A 16,831-nucleotide genomic window follows, 5' to 3' on the forward strand; every position below is an offset into this window, starting at 1 on the left:
TACTCTCTTCTTGTCTAAACTATTTATCGTCCACGTTTCACTTCCAACACAGTCGTTACGCGTATTGCCAAATGCATTGAGGTTGACTGAGATCAATTTGAACATTTATTGCATTAATGTGGTATTTACAGGTAATCACGCTGTAACAGCATGTGTTCTCAGAAATGATAAGTTCACAAAGGTGCATGTATCACATTGGAACAACTGAAATAAAGTGTTCAATCATACCTATATTCTGTATTTTAATTTAAAAAACGCACCTGTTACCAACTCTTCATCTAAAATTGTGAGCCATATGTTTACAGTGCCATCTATCATAAAGCGAAAAAGTGGTCCAACTAGTACATTCATATTTCTTTATGTACTACACGAATATGTAATAAAAAATGGTGGTTCCTTTTAAAAAAAACGCAGTTGATATCCGTTTGACCTATGGCAATGCCATCTAGCGGGCCAACCATAGCGCCATTTGGTTTCCCTCTTCAAGCTAGACGAGTTTCTTTCTTTGTATTTTTTTCGTTTGATGCTTATTTCGTGAGATATTTGGCCCGGTCGCGATCAATGGACCACCCTGTATAACAAATATTTGTCAGGGAGCAAGTAGCACTCACTCACTGAGGGTTCTGTACAAACTTAACTATGTATATAAACAGTTCATCCAATTTCAGGAATTGAGACTACTGGCAATTTTTACCTGTTATTGACATTGATGCTGGTGAGATATTGGTCCCAGGGATTCAAAGATTTTTGAGAATGTTTTAATTTCAAGTTTGACAACAGGTAACAAACGATAAAAGAATTTTTTTTCATGTGATATAATTACAAATCACCAATTTTTGATATTTTCATCTTTACTTGTACTTTGAAACCTTCTTGCCAAATTTCATGATTCCACGTCATTTGGAGGTATCCCATCAGTTTTAATGACAAGAGTTTTTGAGAATCAGAATTTATTACATAAATGGCTGATCTTATGATTGGATTCACCTTTTATATCACCAAAGGACCATAGACTTCAGTATGTGACACAAATTGCAACTTGATATGTCTGCCCTTTCCTGAGAGAACGGGGGCTTAACAGATGGATGAACGGACAGACATACAGATAACAAATGGCCTTTTTTCTTTCTTTTTTCCTTTGTTTTTCTTTTATGTGTGTTAAAATTACAAATCCACAATTTTCAGATTGTTTTTCCTTTCCCTGTATAGTGAAACCTTGTGTCCCACAAAAGTTAATGATTCTAAGCCAACAGGATATACAAGGGTGGTTTGAGAAGTTCTTGGAATTACCACGAGAGGTCAGCGCTAGTATAACGAGTTGTTCACGTGGTTTTCTTTGGACTGTTGTCTGTAAACACATGCCACTTCAGTGCCCTCGGAAGAGAGCTGTGGTGGTGACGTGGCTCTGTTGTTGTTCCACAGTAGCGATTTGCGAAGATGGAGAAAAATTGAGATTCAGGCAGTGATTAAGCACTTTGTAAAGAAAGATATGAAAGCAAAGGACATTCATGCCGATTTCCAGAATACACTGGGGAACTCTGCTCCTTCATATTCAACTGTAGCCAAGTGGACAAATGAATTTAAATTTGGTCGGGAGAGCTTAGATGATGATCCGTGCAGTGGTTGGCAAGATGTGTCACTACTCGAGAAATCATTGCAAAAGTGCACAAAATGGTCACGGAGAATTGCCAATTGAAAGTGCATGAAATTGCTCAACCTAGCCAGATATCATCTGAAAGAGTATACAACATTTTAACTAATCAGAAATTAAAACATTATCAGCAAGATGGGTACTGCGACTCTTGACACTGGATCAAAAACGCATGAGAATGGACATATCGGAACAGTGTTTGCCTATTTTAGGAGAAACAATCAAGATTTTTTGTGCTTGTTTGTGACCACAGGTGAAACTTGGGTGTACTCCTATACCCCAGAGACCAAACAACAGTAAAGCAGTAGAAACGTGCTGATTCTCTGCCACCAAAGAAAGCAAAGACAGTTCCTTCGGTGTGAAAGGTCATGGCATCTGTGTTCTGGGATATGAAGGGGATTCTGTTTGTAGATTATCTCCCTACTGGGTAAATAATTACTGGAGAATACCATGCTAACCTCCTGGACAAATAGCAACAAAAGATACGCGAAAAAGGCCAGGTTTAGGAAGGAAGAAAGTCATCTTCCATCAAGTGTGCGGCTGCATAAATGTGCCATCGCCATGGCAAAATTACACGAACTGCAGTATGAATTGTTGCCACACCCACCTTATTCACCTGATATGGCTCCGTCAGACTTCCATCTGTTCGCAAAACTGAAAATTTTTCTTGGTGGATGAAGATTCACTTAAAACGATGAATTGATAGCCGGAGTTGACAACAATTTTGCAGGCCTGGAGGAAACTCATTTTCGAGATGAGATCAAGGCACTGGAACATCGTTGGACCAAGTGCATTAATCTACAAGTAGGCTACATCGGAAAATAAAAAAGGATTCAGTGATGTAAGTACCTTTTTTCTGTAACACGCGATCTAGTGTTCAAACCACCCTCGTACCATGTAGATGTTTATGAGTGTGTTTGTAAGTATCAAAATATGTGACATAAATCACTGTATCTTTTGATTGCATTGGCTTATAAGCTTCACGTTTTTACATTGGCAAGGGACCATATACCTTAATAGATGAAATAAATTTCAATTTGATGCAGTACTTGTTCCTGAGAAAAAAGGTTTTTAACAGTTGGAGAGACAGTCAGACAGCCAGATGGACGACAAAGTGATACTTTAAGGGTTTCATTTTTACTGATAAGAGTTATGGAGGCCTAAAAACAGCTGAAAGTGATCCATGCTCGGAACTGGTAGCAGTAAATAAAAAAGATATATAAAAAAGCTGATCTAATTGATAATCATCACAACGCGTTACACACAGTTACTGCCTACAAAACAGCATACAAAAGAAATATTCAAAAACTGAAACTGTATTTTTGAAATAATACCAGTAGGAACTACCGTGTAACAGTAATGATATTAAACATATAAAGATGGGACTTCAGGGCTTAAACACAGTGTGCTTTTCAGAAAAACCCACAGTTTGTGACTAAAGGTAGATTTTCCCCTTTTGCATATTTTTCAAAATTTGGATGTTGAAATGTGCAAATTTTTGGGTTGTGGGGCACCTGTGTATTTTTTATTTGTAACCTGCAAATGCCCAGGGAAGTGTGTTGGCATCCTTGTTGTTCATGTTGTGTATTAATGACTTAGCAGACAATCTTTATGCAGATGATGCAGTTATCTATAATGAAAACAGGAGCTGCATAAATATTAAATCGGATCGTGATAAAATTTCAAAGTGTTGCAGAGGTTGGCAACTTGCTTAAAATCTTCAGAAATGTACAACTGTGCACTTCACAAAATGAAAAAAAAATGTAGTATCCTGTGACTATAATAACAGTGAATCACAGTGGAATTGGCCAACTGGGTGTAACACTTTGTAGGGATATGAAATGGAATGATCATGTAGGTTCAGTCTTGCATAAGGCAGGTGGTAGACTTCGGTTTATTGTTAAAATACTGGGGAAGTGCAACCAGTCTACAAAGGAGGTTGCTTAGAAATCGCTTCTGTGGCCCATTTTAGGATGTTGCTCAAGTGCGTGGGACCCATACGAGATATCAGTAATAGAATACTGAATGTGTACAACAAGGGGCAGCATGAATTGTCACAGGCTTGTTTTACCTGTGGGAGAGAGTTATTGTTGTACTGAAGAAACTAAACTGGCAGACTCTTGAAGATAGACATAAACTGTCCCGAGGAATTATACTAACAAAGTTTCGAGAACTGGGTTTAAATGATGACCTTAGGGGTATACTACAACCCCTGCTTACTGCTCACATAGGGATCGTGAGGAGAAGATTAGAATAATCACTGCATGCACAGAGGCATTCAAAGAATCATTCTTCCCATGCTCCATACATGAGTGGAATGGGAAGGAAACCCTAATATCTGCTACAATTGTACATACCCATTGCCATGTACTTCAGAGTGGTTTGCAGAGTATGGATGTAGATGTAAATGCTATCAAGATATATCTCCTTTGTAGCTTCCTGGCAAATTAAAACTGTGCGTCAAACCGAGACTCAAACTTGGGACCTTTACCTTTTGCAGGCAAGTGTTCTACCGACTGAGCTACCAGAGGACAACTCACGACCCATCCTCACAGCTTTACTTCTGCCAGTACCTCACCTCCTACCTTCGCAGGGTAGCTTCGGTGAAGTTTGGAAGGTAGGAGATGAGGTACTGGCAGAAGTAAAGCTGTGAGGACAGGTCGTGAGGTGTGCTCAGGTAGCTCAGTCGGTAGAGCACTTGCTCCAAGAGGTAAAGTTTCCGAGTTCGAGTCTCATTCCACCACACAGTTTTTATCTGCCAGGAAGTTTCATATCAGTGCACACTCCACTGCAAAGTGAAGTATTGATTCTGGAGCTATTTTTGTAGTTCGCATACCAAATGAGGTGCCATAAACTAACTGTCTGTTTCTGTTATCAGAATTCCGTGAACGCACAGCTAGATGCCATACTGGAAGCGGAGAGAGTGTGCTGTCCAGCACCCCTGCTGGTGCCTAAGAAGGAGCTGGTGAGTGAACAGGGGATCGGTCGACTTCCGCACTCCTCCATAGTTTATTTATGTATTTACTCTCTGTCCCAACTGCAGAGCACATTTGAACATATGTAGCACTTATTTTCCTCTCATTTCCATAATCAGGGTGTATATTGGCAAAGCTCTGGGAATTTTTTCATCTGGGAGAAATGTAGGAATTTAGTAGAATTCCAGGAATTTTTTATTCATTTAGTTTTCAGTTACATTTTTGTAAGGCCTGGTACTGTAACATAGAATTTTACTTAAGCGCGCTACTGCTGAATAGTACTGCAATAATAAAACATAAACGAGAAAATAACACGAAAATAAAACTTAAGTTGCAAAGAAAATGTACCATTTACAGCAACAAAGCACAGTGCACTCACAGGCATCTGTTGACAGCAAAATGTGTAAAAGGCATCAGGATGAGGACTTCATAACAACAAAATTGCCTTATAGGAATGTGACATCACACCATTGACATTTCTAACAGGTTGCAGCAAAATATAGTGAATGGTGGTTTGACAAGCGTTACTTTTAAAGTAAATTTTCTTTTACGCAAGATGAATTATGTTACATGAGATAATGTGCAATGAATCAAGGAACATTTGACTTCCATTCAAAACTTAACACATTAAGAACCAGCCACTTATAAAAATTTGGGGCCAAGAAGACCAGCCATTTATGGCATTATTTACAATTTCACAGGCACATTTGTGTTTGATATGTCTTAAAGTGTAAAACACGCTAAAAAGACCAAGCTTCAGGGTAGTATTCAATATTTATTTTAGTTCTTTTGTAGATTACAAATTATGCAAAACATTGGTAAAAGTTATGATTATCCTTTATTGAACCTTTTTCTTTTATGAACCTTTATTGATTATTAGAAAGTACAAGGTGAGTTCTTGAGCTATTTCACACTTAACTGGGTTTCTATGGAAAAGTCAAAGTGCTCAATAGAATATGTATTCAGCCAGGTAACACATGAAATATTCGGTGCACAGCAGTGAAATTTATAACTGTGCTTGTCAGAAATATTCAACTGCTGCAATTTAAGCTATGCTCTTAGGATCCTGTCTAACGGCACCCTCAGGGGAAAATAAATAAATAAATAAAAAGAAGAAAGTTTTAATGACCAATATTATATATGAAAGATTAGCTTTTCTTGTAGCTATACCATATGTATATTAATTTAAACCTTTAACTTTTCCTATTTGTGTGTTCAGTCTACTTAACAGTGGTGTTGCTATTGACTGACTATATCACATGTCCTATGCTCTGAGTAACTGCTGTCATTGGCTGGCACAACCACATGGCACGAGCTACGACTGGCTGACAAAATCTCGATTTTAGTTCTTTGGAAGCTACTGTGTTGGAATTCATGTTTATACGTTCGTAATATGAAAATATACATTGTAAATGTTGCCGTGCCTCTAAGGTCTTCCCAAAATTGATTGTTTTTTGCTGGGTTTCATTTCCTAAAGTGGCGGCAATTTCTATTCTGGTGTATAAAACCTTCAACATTCAAAGGATTGATAAGGTTTACTGCTCCAACATGGGAAAAAATGTGCCTTCACTGGGGTATAGTGCATTTTCACCCAGGAGAAAGTGTATTTTTAACCAGGAAATCCATGAGAATTTTTTTTCTTGTCTGCACACACATCCTGGTACTGCAAATAAGTTGAAGACCTAACTGGTCTCATTGCTACGTCTAAGATATGTATCCTGAAGAGTAGTTCCAGCTTTTCTTTTTTATGTGTGTATTTTTGTTTGTATGTGTGGTGGTGGGGCACATGGCTTCTGTAGTCACCAGTTGTCCTCCTGTGTACCCAGCTTGGGACTAGCGACAGCAGCTACTGTAGTATAACATATCACTTTTGTTAAAGCAAAGTATTACCCTACATCTACCTGGTGAAGAATGATGATCACCACAGTGACAGTATTTGTTATAATTAGTTTGTTTGGAATTGTGATCTGTTCGGAAGTTGTATCATTACTGCACGTACACTGGCCTTGTAAGATGACATGCGTCTCTGAGGTGGGATGAGGATGGAAGTTTTGCTACGCATTGTGTTACCTGCTAGTTGGGCAGTTATTCTGTGCTTTGACACCCCAACTCGAGAAGTGAGTTGTGCCGTCGACAAATGGACGTGCCGTGACAATCGTGGTTACGAGGGGTGGTCAGTTTGTTGCTCGAGATAGTTACCGTAATGTCTCGCACAACCACCACCACCTACTTTTATGGTGACCCTTTGTGGGTATGCGAGTCAAATTTCATGTCTCCAGCTTCGTTAGTTTTGCCACTAGAGTGTGTTGTATACCGTAATGTAAGCAAAACGGTGAATATCGAAAGAATCAAGAATCATGCTATGATTGAATATCTTCATTTGAAGGGAATGATGCCCAAGGAAGTTGGGGAAGACATGCAGGATACACTTGGGAGACAGTGGTTCGTCTTATGTGACAGTGAAAACTGGGTGTCTGACTTCAAACGTGGAAGAACGAGTGTGGAAGATGTGTCAAGGAGCAGAAGGCCTGTCACCTTTGCTACTGGTGAAACAGTGACAACAATTCACGATACGATTTTGTAGGATCATCAAACAGTATTGCAGCACATTGAAACTGCATTTTGAATCTCTCATGGGCATGCTCATGACATTGTTGTGGATATTTTGGGAACGCGCAAAGTTTCGTCTGTGGGTCCCAAAAGACTTGAATGCAAATCAGGGACAGGAGAGTGGAGAGTGTACAGTGTTATGAAGAAATTGTCTGTCAATTTGAATCAGATGAAGACTGCTTTCTTGCAAGGTATGTGACAATGGATGAAATGTTGGTTCACTACTTTAATCCTGAGACAAAACAACAGTCACAACAATGGAAACATCCTTCATCCCCTATCTCTAAAAAATTCTGGGTGCAAAAATCAGCTAGTAAGGTGATTGCATCGGTCTTCTGGGATGCAGAAGGAGTATTTATGGTGGATTACTTGCAAAAGGGCGTAACTATTAGTGCATCAGACTACTGCACCCTCCTGCTTCATTTGAGAGAAGAGGTAAAGAAAAAAAATGTGCAGATAATTGACGTGTGGAGTTCAGTTGTATCAGGACAACACATCTGCGGAGAAAGCCCTCACTACACTGAAAACTCTGCACGACTGTGAGCTTGAACTGTTACATCATCTACCATATTCTCCAGATTTGGCTTCATCAGACTTTTATCTTTTCCCAAACCTATTAGATGATGTCAAAGGATGACAATTTGACAACGATAATGCAGTGATTGATGCTGTGAACGCTTGGTTGGACTCGAAATCAAAGGTCTTTTATTTGAATGGTTTGCACAAGTTATCTGAGCATGCCCACAGGTGTGTTAATGTACACGGGTATTATATTGAAAAATAAATTGGTATTATGAAATTTCTGTCATTCTTTATTTGTTAGGCTAAAAGCTTTTCTACCCCCTTTGTATCTCAAGAAAGAAAAAAAGAAGTTTCATTCCATCATTGAGATTGGTGCAGAACTGTCATTAAGTACTGTCAACTTTGCATTCTGTCACCTTATAGTCACTTGTATCCCTCTGTAACATGCCATAAAAGCTGCAACTACCAATCCACCAAAAAAATTAAATATGTAGTGATTGAAGCTACTATTTTTATGAGGGACATTCAATAAGGAATGGAACACCTTTTTTATGTGAAAGCAGTTATATTACAGAATGAGATTTTCACTCTGCAGCGGAGTGTGCGCTGATATGAAACTTCCTGGCAGATTAAAACTGTGTGCCCGACCGAGACTCGAACTCGGGACCTTTGCCTTTCGCGGGCAAGTGCTCGACCATCTGAGCTACCGAAGCACGACTCACGGCCAGTACTCACAGCTTTACATCTGCCAGTATCCGTCTCCTGCCTTCCAAACTTCACAGAAGCTCTCCTGCGAACCTTGCAGAACTAGCACTCCTGAAAGAAAGGATATTGCGGAGACATGGCTTAGCCACAGCCTGGGGGATGTTTCCAGAATGAGATTTTCACTCTGCAGCGGAGTGTGCGCTGATATGAAACTTCCTAGAGCACTTGCCCGCGAAAGGCAAAGGTCCCGAGTTCGAGTCTCGGTCGGGCACACAGTTTTAATCTGCCAGGAAGTTTCATATCAGCGCACACTCCGCTGCAGAGTGAAAATCTCATTCTGGAAACATCCCCCAGGCTGTGGCTAAGCCATGTCTCCGCAATATCCTTTCTTTCAGGAGTGCTAGTTCTGCAAGGTTCGCAGGAGAGCTTCTGTAAAGTTTGGAAGGTAGGAGACGAGGTATTGGCTGAAGTAAAGCTGTGAGGACGGGACGTGAGAGCACTTGCCCACGAAAGGCAAAGGTCCCGTGTTCGAGTCTCAGTCCGGCACACAGTTTTAATCTGCCAGGAAGTTTCAGCGAGGTGTTTGATTTTGATCTGCAGATCACTTCGAATGAGGGTGTCTGCAAATTTCAACATTGCAGGAGTCACCGCTGTATGTGGCCAGCCAGCACGGGGAATATCGGACAGATTTGTGCGACCTCGTTGTGATGATGACAGACATCTATCTGAATGACTCACCGTGCTTTTTTTTGCTCACTCCCAGGTCTCCATAGAGATTCTGGAAGTACCTATGAATGTTGTGATGCTCTGGTTTTCTGCCAAAAGGAACCAGATGGCAGCTCTCTGCTTGGAATGCACATCCATTACAGACGTCATTTTGAAGTCTTCATATAGTGCTGCCAACTACTGGAACTTTGTGAAACTATACAAGCTGAAGAGGGAAAATTCCCTGATGTCGTTGTTGTTGTTGTGGTCTTCAATCCCGAGACTGGTTTGATGCAGCTCTCCATGCTACTCTATCCTGTGCAAGCTCCTTCATCTCCCAGTACCTACTGCAAACTACATCCTTCTGAATCTGCTCAGTGTATTCATCTCTTGGTCTCCCTCTACGATTTTTACCCTCCACGCTGCCCTCCAGTACTAAATTGGTGATCCCTTGATGCCAGAACGTGTCCTACCAACCGATCCCTTCTTCTAGTCAAGTTGTGCCACAAACTCCTCTTCTCCCCAATTCTATTCAGTACCTCCTCATTAGTTATGTGATCTACCCATCTAATCTTCAGCATTCTTCTGTAGCACCACATTTCGAAAGCTTCTATTCTCTTCTTGTCCAAAATGTATATCGTCCATGTTTCACTTCCATACATGGCTACACTCCATACAAATACTTTCAGAAATGACTTCCTGGCACTTAAATCTATACTCGATGTTAACAAATTTCTCTTCTTCAGAAACGCTTTCCTTGCCATTGCCTATCTACATTTTATATCCTCTCTACTTCGACCATCATCAGTTATTTTGCTCCCCAAATAGCAAAACTCCGTTACTACTTTAAGTGTCTCATTTCCTAATCTAATTCCCGCAGCATCACCCGACTTAATTCGAATACATTCCATTATCCTCATTTTGCTTTTGTTGATGTTCATCTTATATCCTTTCAAGACACTGTCCATTCCTTTCAACTGCTCTTCCAAGTCCTTTGCTGTCCCTGACAGAATTACAATGGCATCGGTGAACCTCCAAGTTTTTATTTCTTCTCCATGGATTTTAATTCCTACTCCAAATTTTTCTTTTGTTTCCTTTACTGCTTGCTCAATATACAGGTTGAATAACATCGGGGAGAGGCTACAACCCTGTCTCACTCCCTTCCCAACCATTGCTTCCCTTTCATGTCCCTCGACTCTTGTAACTGCCATCTGGTTTCTGTACAAATTGTAAATAGCCTGTATTTTACCCCTGCCACCTTTAGAATTTGAAAGAGAGTACTCCAGTCAACATTGTCAAAAGCTTTCTTTAAGTTTACAAATGCTAGAAATCTACAATTGCTAGAAACATAGGTTTGCCTTTCCTTAACCCCGATACCCTACAACAAATCGTGCATTTTTTCAACCAAAATTGGTCGAGAAAAAAAAAGTGTTTCATTACGTATACGTAGCAGCCTTCTTTCTAAAATGAGCACCATCTGGCTGCAGCTGTCAGTTGCTCGGTCACTCGTGCAGCAACATGATTGTAAATTATGTACTGCTGAGTCGAAACATTATGATCACTGCCACCCGAGATTGAATGTTGGCTGATTATGTAGTGGACATGTGACACACTGAGAAGAGTATATTACCAGAGCAGGGAAGAATGAGAATCATTTTGGATATTATACAGGCAAAAAGAGGGGAATTCTCTGATGTAAGCAACTTTGATCCTGGGCACATTGTTATGCCCAGTGCCTGGGAATGAGCATTCATAAACAATGAAGCTGGTTGGCTGTTCATGTGCTACTGTCCTGAGAATGTATAGGATGTGGTCAAAGGGTGGTGAAGCCACAGGTAGGTGACAGTGTCAAACATCAACACATCGTCACAGAATGCAGAGTTTGGAGGCTCGCCTTCCATATTTACTCGAATCTAAGCCACACTTTTTTTCCGGTTTTTGTAATCAAAAAAACTGCCTGCGGCTTAGAATCGAGTGCAAAGTTTATATTCGTATTATTCTTAAGTGTAATATTGATTCAGTCAGAAATGAAGCACGGCAATTGACTAGATTTTTCAATCTAAGATGACTAATTTCTGTGCAGAATGTAATGTACTAAAGAGGCATCTGCAAAGATTTTCAAACTGAGAAAAATTTTTGCTAAACTCTTGTTTTAATTGTAAGCGATGGTAGCATGCAGAAAGCAAGCCATGCCGCGAGCGGCGACAGCCCGTAAACACTCATCATCAGAATGCGACAAACGATGCCTGACACGGTACAGTAATGCATCTCAGCTTAGAGTGAAGTAAACACCTATAAGAAAGAGAACGGCACTTATCAGATCAAAGAAAATTAAGCAATCAATTCAAACCAGACGAAGCACATGGAAAAGGAAGGGTACCCCCATAAATACGGACAGAGCGCCTGACGCATAGCAATGGCTACCTGGTAAAGCTTAACCGCTAAGCTTTGACTCAAACCAAACTACTGTAGCTGTATCGTCATCCATTTGACCTAAATTGTGTCTCATATTAAAATGGACCAACTTTGTTTCGATTTGGAGGTCCGGCCTAAAACTTTTCTCTCCCCTTGAATTTCCAGTCTCAAATTTCAGGTGCAGCTTAGATTTGGGAAAATTTGTTTTCCTTGATTTCGAGCCTCATTTTTCAGATGCGACTTGGAATCGAGTGCAGCTTAGATTCAAGTAAATACGGTACTCTATAAAGCGGGATAGGCAGTGATGTGAGGCAGGTCTGGTGGCAGAGAACAAAAAAGGTGGTCCAGGCACAAGTGTTTGGAGCACACTGTCCAGCGCACATTAATGAATGTAGGACTCCACAGCAGACAATCCCTCTGTGTTCCAGTGTTATCCCAACATCATCAATTATGAGCACTTTAACTTTCAAAATAATGAAAGATAAATGATTTTTAGTTTATGTAGACATTTTATTAAACCACGAACTAATGAGTCCGTGACACAATTGATGCTTCTGCGTTAAAAGAGCAATCTAAATTGCAATTATATTTTATTAATGACCAGTTTCAACTTCACGTAGCAGTCTTCTTTCTAAAATGAGCTCCATCTGACTGCTGCTGTCAGCTGCTCGGTCACTCATGCAGCGACATGATCGTAAATTATGTATGAAGATGGACTCTGTTCTTTCGGACATGTGCGAAAGAACAGATTCCCTTGGTGATCTTGCAGCTCTAGAAGAATGAAATTGTAATGAAATCCAGACCTTTAGTTGCTTACAGGCGTTAACAAATATCAATGGGGACAGTTGAAAATGTGTGCCCCGACACGAATCCGGGATCTCCTGCTTACATGGCAGATGCTCTATCCAACTGGCACGCTCCCCGTGAGACCCACATTTCCAACGTATTGTCCACACACTAGATTTGTAATGCCCCTGCCCACTATACTCATTATTTGTGGCAGTCAATCTACCGATTCCCGTAACAGTTCGGGCATTGTGAGTGCATTCGTATTGAAGAAGATCATTGGCTGGTAAGCCTTATCTACAGGAAGATGGTATCTTTTCCTTCAAACATGTCATATAGAGGTAAGTCCCTGAAGTCACACTATCCTCTGTGCCCTCGATAGCTCAGTCAGATAGACAGGGTGTATACAACCCGGGAAATCCGGGAAAAACACGGGAATTTTTTCATCCCGGAGAAAACCGGAAAAAACCCAGGAATTTTTCGGAATTCCGGGAATTTTTCATTGTTTTAGCTTTCAGCTAAATTTTTGTAATTTTGACACCAGGATTGATTCTATAGCAAAAAAATGTTATTGTATCCTGCTACTGGAGAATGATACTGCAGCAATAAAATATAAAAGAGACGGAAAAAAATAAAATTTTAGTGGCAAAGAATATGTGCAATTTACAACAACAAAAAACAAGCGTCTGCAAGTAGCAAAAATATGTCAAAGGCCGTAGGGCACAGACAGTAATTCTTCGTAACAAAAAACTGCTTGCTATGAGCATGACGTCACAACTGTTCGTATTAGGTTCGTTTGACCAGTTGCCAGCGGTCTGTTGCACATGCGCATTTGACTCGCGTATAAGCAGTACCTTCTCCCGCTACTTGAAGACTGAAGTTTGGCTGTTAGCTGTATCGGTAGTAGCTGCAAGCAGCCAGATGCAAACGAGAAATTTTTTCTCGCGCACCCTAGCTGCCAGATTCACGCTTGCGCAGAGTTGTCTGAGTTGTATTGGGCAGGGGGCTAACCTCCCTATGACCCGTGACGTTAAGTGATTTCGCTGCTTCTCTTCATGTACAGCTCCCACGTCAAATGAAAACAAAGCGGATTTCTGTGGCAAAAATATATTATTTATTTCAGTTTTCTGATTTTATTTTATTTCCAAGTTAGTAGCAGTCAAGCATTAATCACCTTGCAGAACAATGAAGTTATTTTTGCAAGTTTGCTAAAGAAATTTGGCTTGATTAATCTTTCCGCTGAGGCGATTATTTTATTTGAAACGAAGTGTTTCATTCTACAGTATTTGCTAGTTCCAACTGTTCGCTGAATTTCAATTGCACGGTATCATCTTCTGCCATATATGGCGTTATGCCATAATAAAGAACCAAAAATGAGATCGTATAGAGTACTGGTTCTCCAAGAAAATTTACATCCCAAAAACCACACTGAAAAGCTTAAGATCAGATGGGACCTGCTTCATTGTGAATCTGGAAAAAGACAATTCGCACTTTAAGCCGAATTATGCATTTTAGTAGGGTTTACGAAATTCCGGTGCTCTTTGGAGTATCCTCTGATGCCCTGTTTCTTTTATGGTGGAATGTAAACTCTCTTAGTGCTTTATACACACGAACATGCGGGCTTTCTACACCACTGCAGTTGCACACGCACAATGCCTGTTTTCTGGCACTCTCTGGCAACTGGTAAATCGAACCTATTTCTAACAGTCTCCGGATAGTATTGCGAACGGTGGTTAGAAAAGCGTTACTTTCAAAATAAATTTCCTTATATGCAAGATGAATTATGTTACGTGTGAGAAAGTGGGATGGATATCTAAATAATAGGGCGTTCGAAACTGAACAGTTTGAGGACCAGCCACTTACAAAAATTTCGAACCGAGACATTTATGTCATAATTTTAAACTTACTGGCACATTTGTGTGATGTGTTTTAAAGTATAACACACGCGTAAAAAGATCAATATTGCTTGTGAAAGCTTAGCTTCTGTTGTAGCGTGTTAATCTTAGAGACTAATATTATATGTGAAAGCTTAACTTTTCTTGTAGATATACGATACTGTGTACATTAATGTAAACCGTTAACTTTTCCTCTTGCATGTTCGCGCTATGTAATCAGTGATCTTGCTATTGGCTGACTATAACACGTATCCTATGCTCTGAATAGCTGCTGTCATCGGCTGACGAGATCCCGTGGCTTGAGATATGACTCGCTTACAAAAGGACATCACAACCTTGGGTTCAATGCTACAGAAACTAACGCACTGTGTTTGGTGCAATGCGAATTCATACTTTCGTAATACGAAAATATGCAGCGTACATGTTGCTGCAAATCAAAGTTCTTTCCAAATCTTCTCTCCCCATTTTTTTTTTTTTTTTTTTTTTTTTTTTTTTTTTTTTTTTTTTTTTTTAGTTAAAAGCCTTTCCAAAACTTCTTTGCCCTGTCTTTTCTTTTTTTACCGGGAAGTTCTACGCGATTGTATAAAACGTTAACCATTCAAAGGATTGATAAGTTTTACAGTTCCGAGGGAAAATCTACAGAAAACCTACTGTCACTTAGCACAGAAAAAGTGTATTTTCGTCCGGGAAAAAGCATATTTTTTAAACGGGATATCCGGGAATAATCCGGGAAATTTTTTTCATTGTCCCCATATACACCATGGATTGAGCGTCTGCCGTGTCAGCGGCAGATCCAGAGTTTGAGCCACGGTCGGGGCACACATTTTCAACTGTCCCCGTCAATATTTATCAATGCCTGTAAGCAGCTAAAGGTCTGCATTTCATTGTAATTTCATTCGTGATCATAAATTGGTGCAGGCAGTGAGCAGTTTACGATCGTGTTGCTGCGCAAGTATCCGATGAGCCACCAGAAACAGCCATATGATACTTATTTTTGGAAGAAGACTTCTGCGTGAAGTCTAAACTGGTCATCAATGAAATATTACAGGGTGTAAACACCGAGACACAACTGGTAAAAGCCCAGGAGTTTTTTCATCTGGAAAAAACTGGGACTTTTTAGACTTCCAGAAATTTTTATCGTTTTAGTTTTCAGCCAAATTTTTGTTATTTGATTGGTAAGAACTGATACTCTAACAAAGAATTGTACTGTAGACCACTATTGCAGTACAATACTATAGCAGTAAAACATAAACAAGGGAGCAACACCAAAATAAAACTTTAGTTGCAACGAAAATGTGCCATTTATGGCAACAAAACACAGTGGACACAGAGGCACCTGCTGACAGCAAAGAGTGTCAAAGGCTTTAGGACTAAGTCTATGCAGTACTTTTTCACAACAAACTGCTTTCAATTATTGTGCCACCTTAACTGTTTAGATTTCTAATAGGTCACGGGAGTAAATTTCCTTTTACAAAAGTGGAATCGTGTTACGTGTGTGAATGTGCGATGAATTTCTTAACTTGCAGTGTGTCTGAGTCTCATTCAAAACTTAACACTTTGAGGTCCAGCCACTTAGAAAAATTTCGGGCCAAGAAGACCAGCCATTTTAGCCATTATTTACAATTTTAGTGGCATATTAGTGTTTGATATATCTTAAAGAGTAACACACATTACAAGGACCATGCTTCAAGCTTAGTTTTTGATATTTGTTTTAGTTCTGTCATAGCTTACGTATAATGCAGTAATGATGTTAAAAAATATAATTATCCTTCAGAAATCATGTGAGGTGAATTCTTCAGCTATTGCAAACACAACTGGCTTTCCTCTGGAAAAGTCAAAGTGCTTGATTGAGGATTTATTCAGCCAAGTAAAGCACAAAATGTTCCGTGAGCAGCAGTGGAATTTATAATTGTGCTTGTCAGTAATATTCAGCTGCTGCAATCTAAGCTGTGCTCTTAGGATCCTGCCTAACTGCGCCCACGGAAAAAACAGCAAAAAATTTATGATGACCAATATTGTATATGAAAGTTCATCTTTTATTGTAAGTACACTTTATGTATATTAATTAAAACAGTTAATTTTTTATTTGTGTGTTTGTGCTAATTAATAGTGATGTTGCCACCTGCTGACTACATCACATGTCCTACGATCTGAATATCTGCTGTCATTGGCTGACAAGGTCATGTGGCATGGGCTGTGATTGGCTGACAAAAGTGTATCACAATCTCTATTTCAGTGCATCAGAAGCTACCGTGCTGCATTTGGTGGAATTCGCATTTATACTTTCATGATACGAAAATATGCTGTGTACATGTTGCTGTGTATCAAATATATTTTCAAAACATGTTGTTTTTGCTGGGTGTCATTTTGTATAGTGCTGGGAAGTTCTACGCCAGTATCTAAAAACATTACCGTTCGAAGGGTTGATAAGTTTTACAGCTCCCATGGAAGCATATTGTCACTTAACATGGAAAGAATGTTCTTTCACCCAGGAAAAAGTGTATTTTCACCTGGGGAAAAAGTAAATTTTTAACTGTGAAATTGGGAAAATGTGGGAATTTTTTTTC

General features: G+C 39.7%; 1 protein-coding gene across 1 annotated transcript in view; it reads left to right on the plus strand.

The window, feature by feature from the left end:
- LOC126295160 (zinc finger protein 664-like) overlaps positions 1-16,831 on the plus strand; it is a 175,940-nt gene that overhangs the window by 83,251 nt on the left and 75,858 nt on the right. Inside the window, exon 5 of the mRNA XM_049987456.1 lies at positions 4,530-4,616. Coding sequence (XP_049843413.1) covers positions 4,530-4,616 — 87 coding nt within the window. The remainder of the gene's footprint in view (positions 1-4,529; positions 4,617-16,831) is intronic.

Source organism: Schistocerca gregaria, chromosome 11, assembly GCF_023897955.1.
Source record: "Schistocerca gregaria isolate iqSchGreg1 chromosome 11, iqSchGreg1.2, whole genome shotgun sequence".
NCBI classification, from domain to species: Eukaryota; Metazoa; Arthropoda; class Insecta; order Orthoptera; family Acrididae; genus Schistocerca; species Schistocerca gregaria.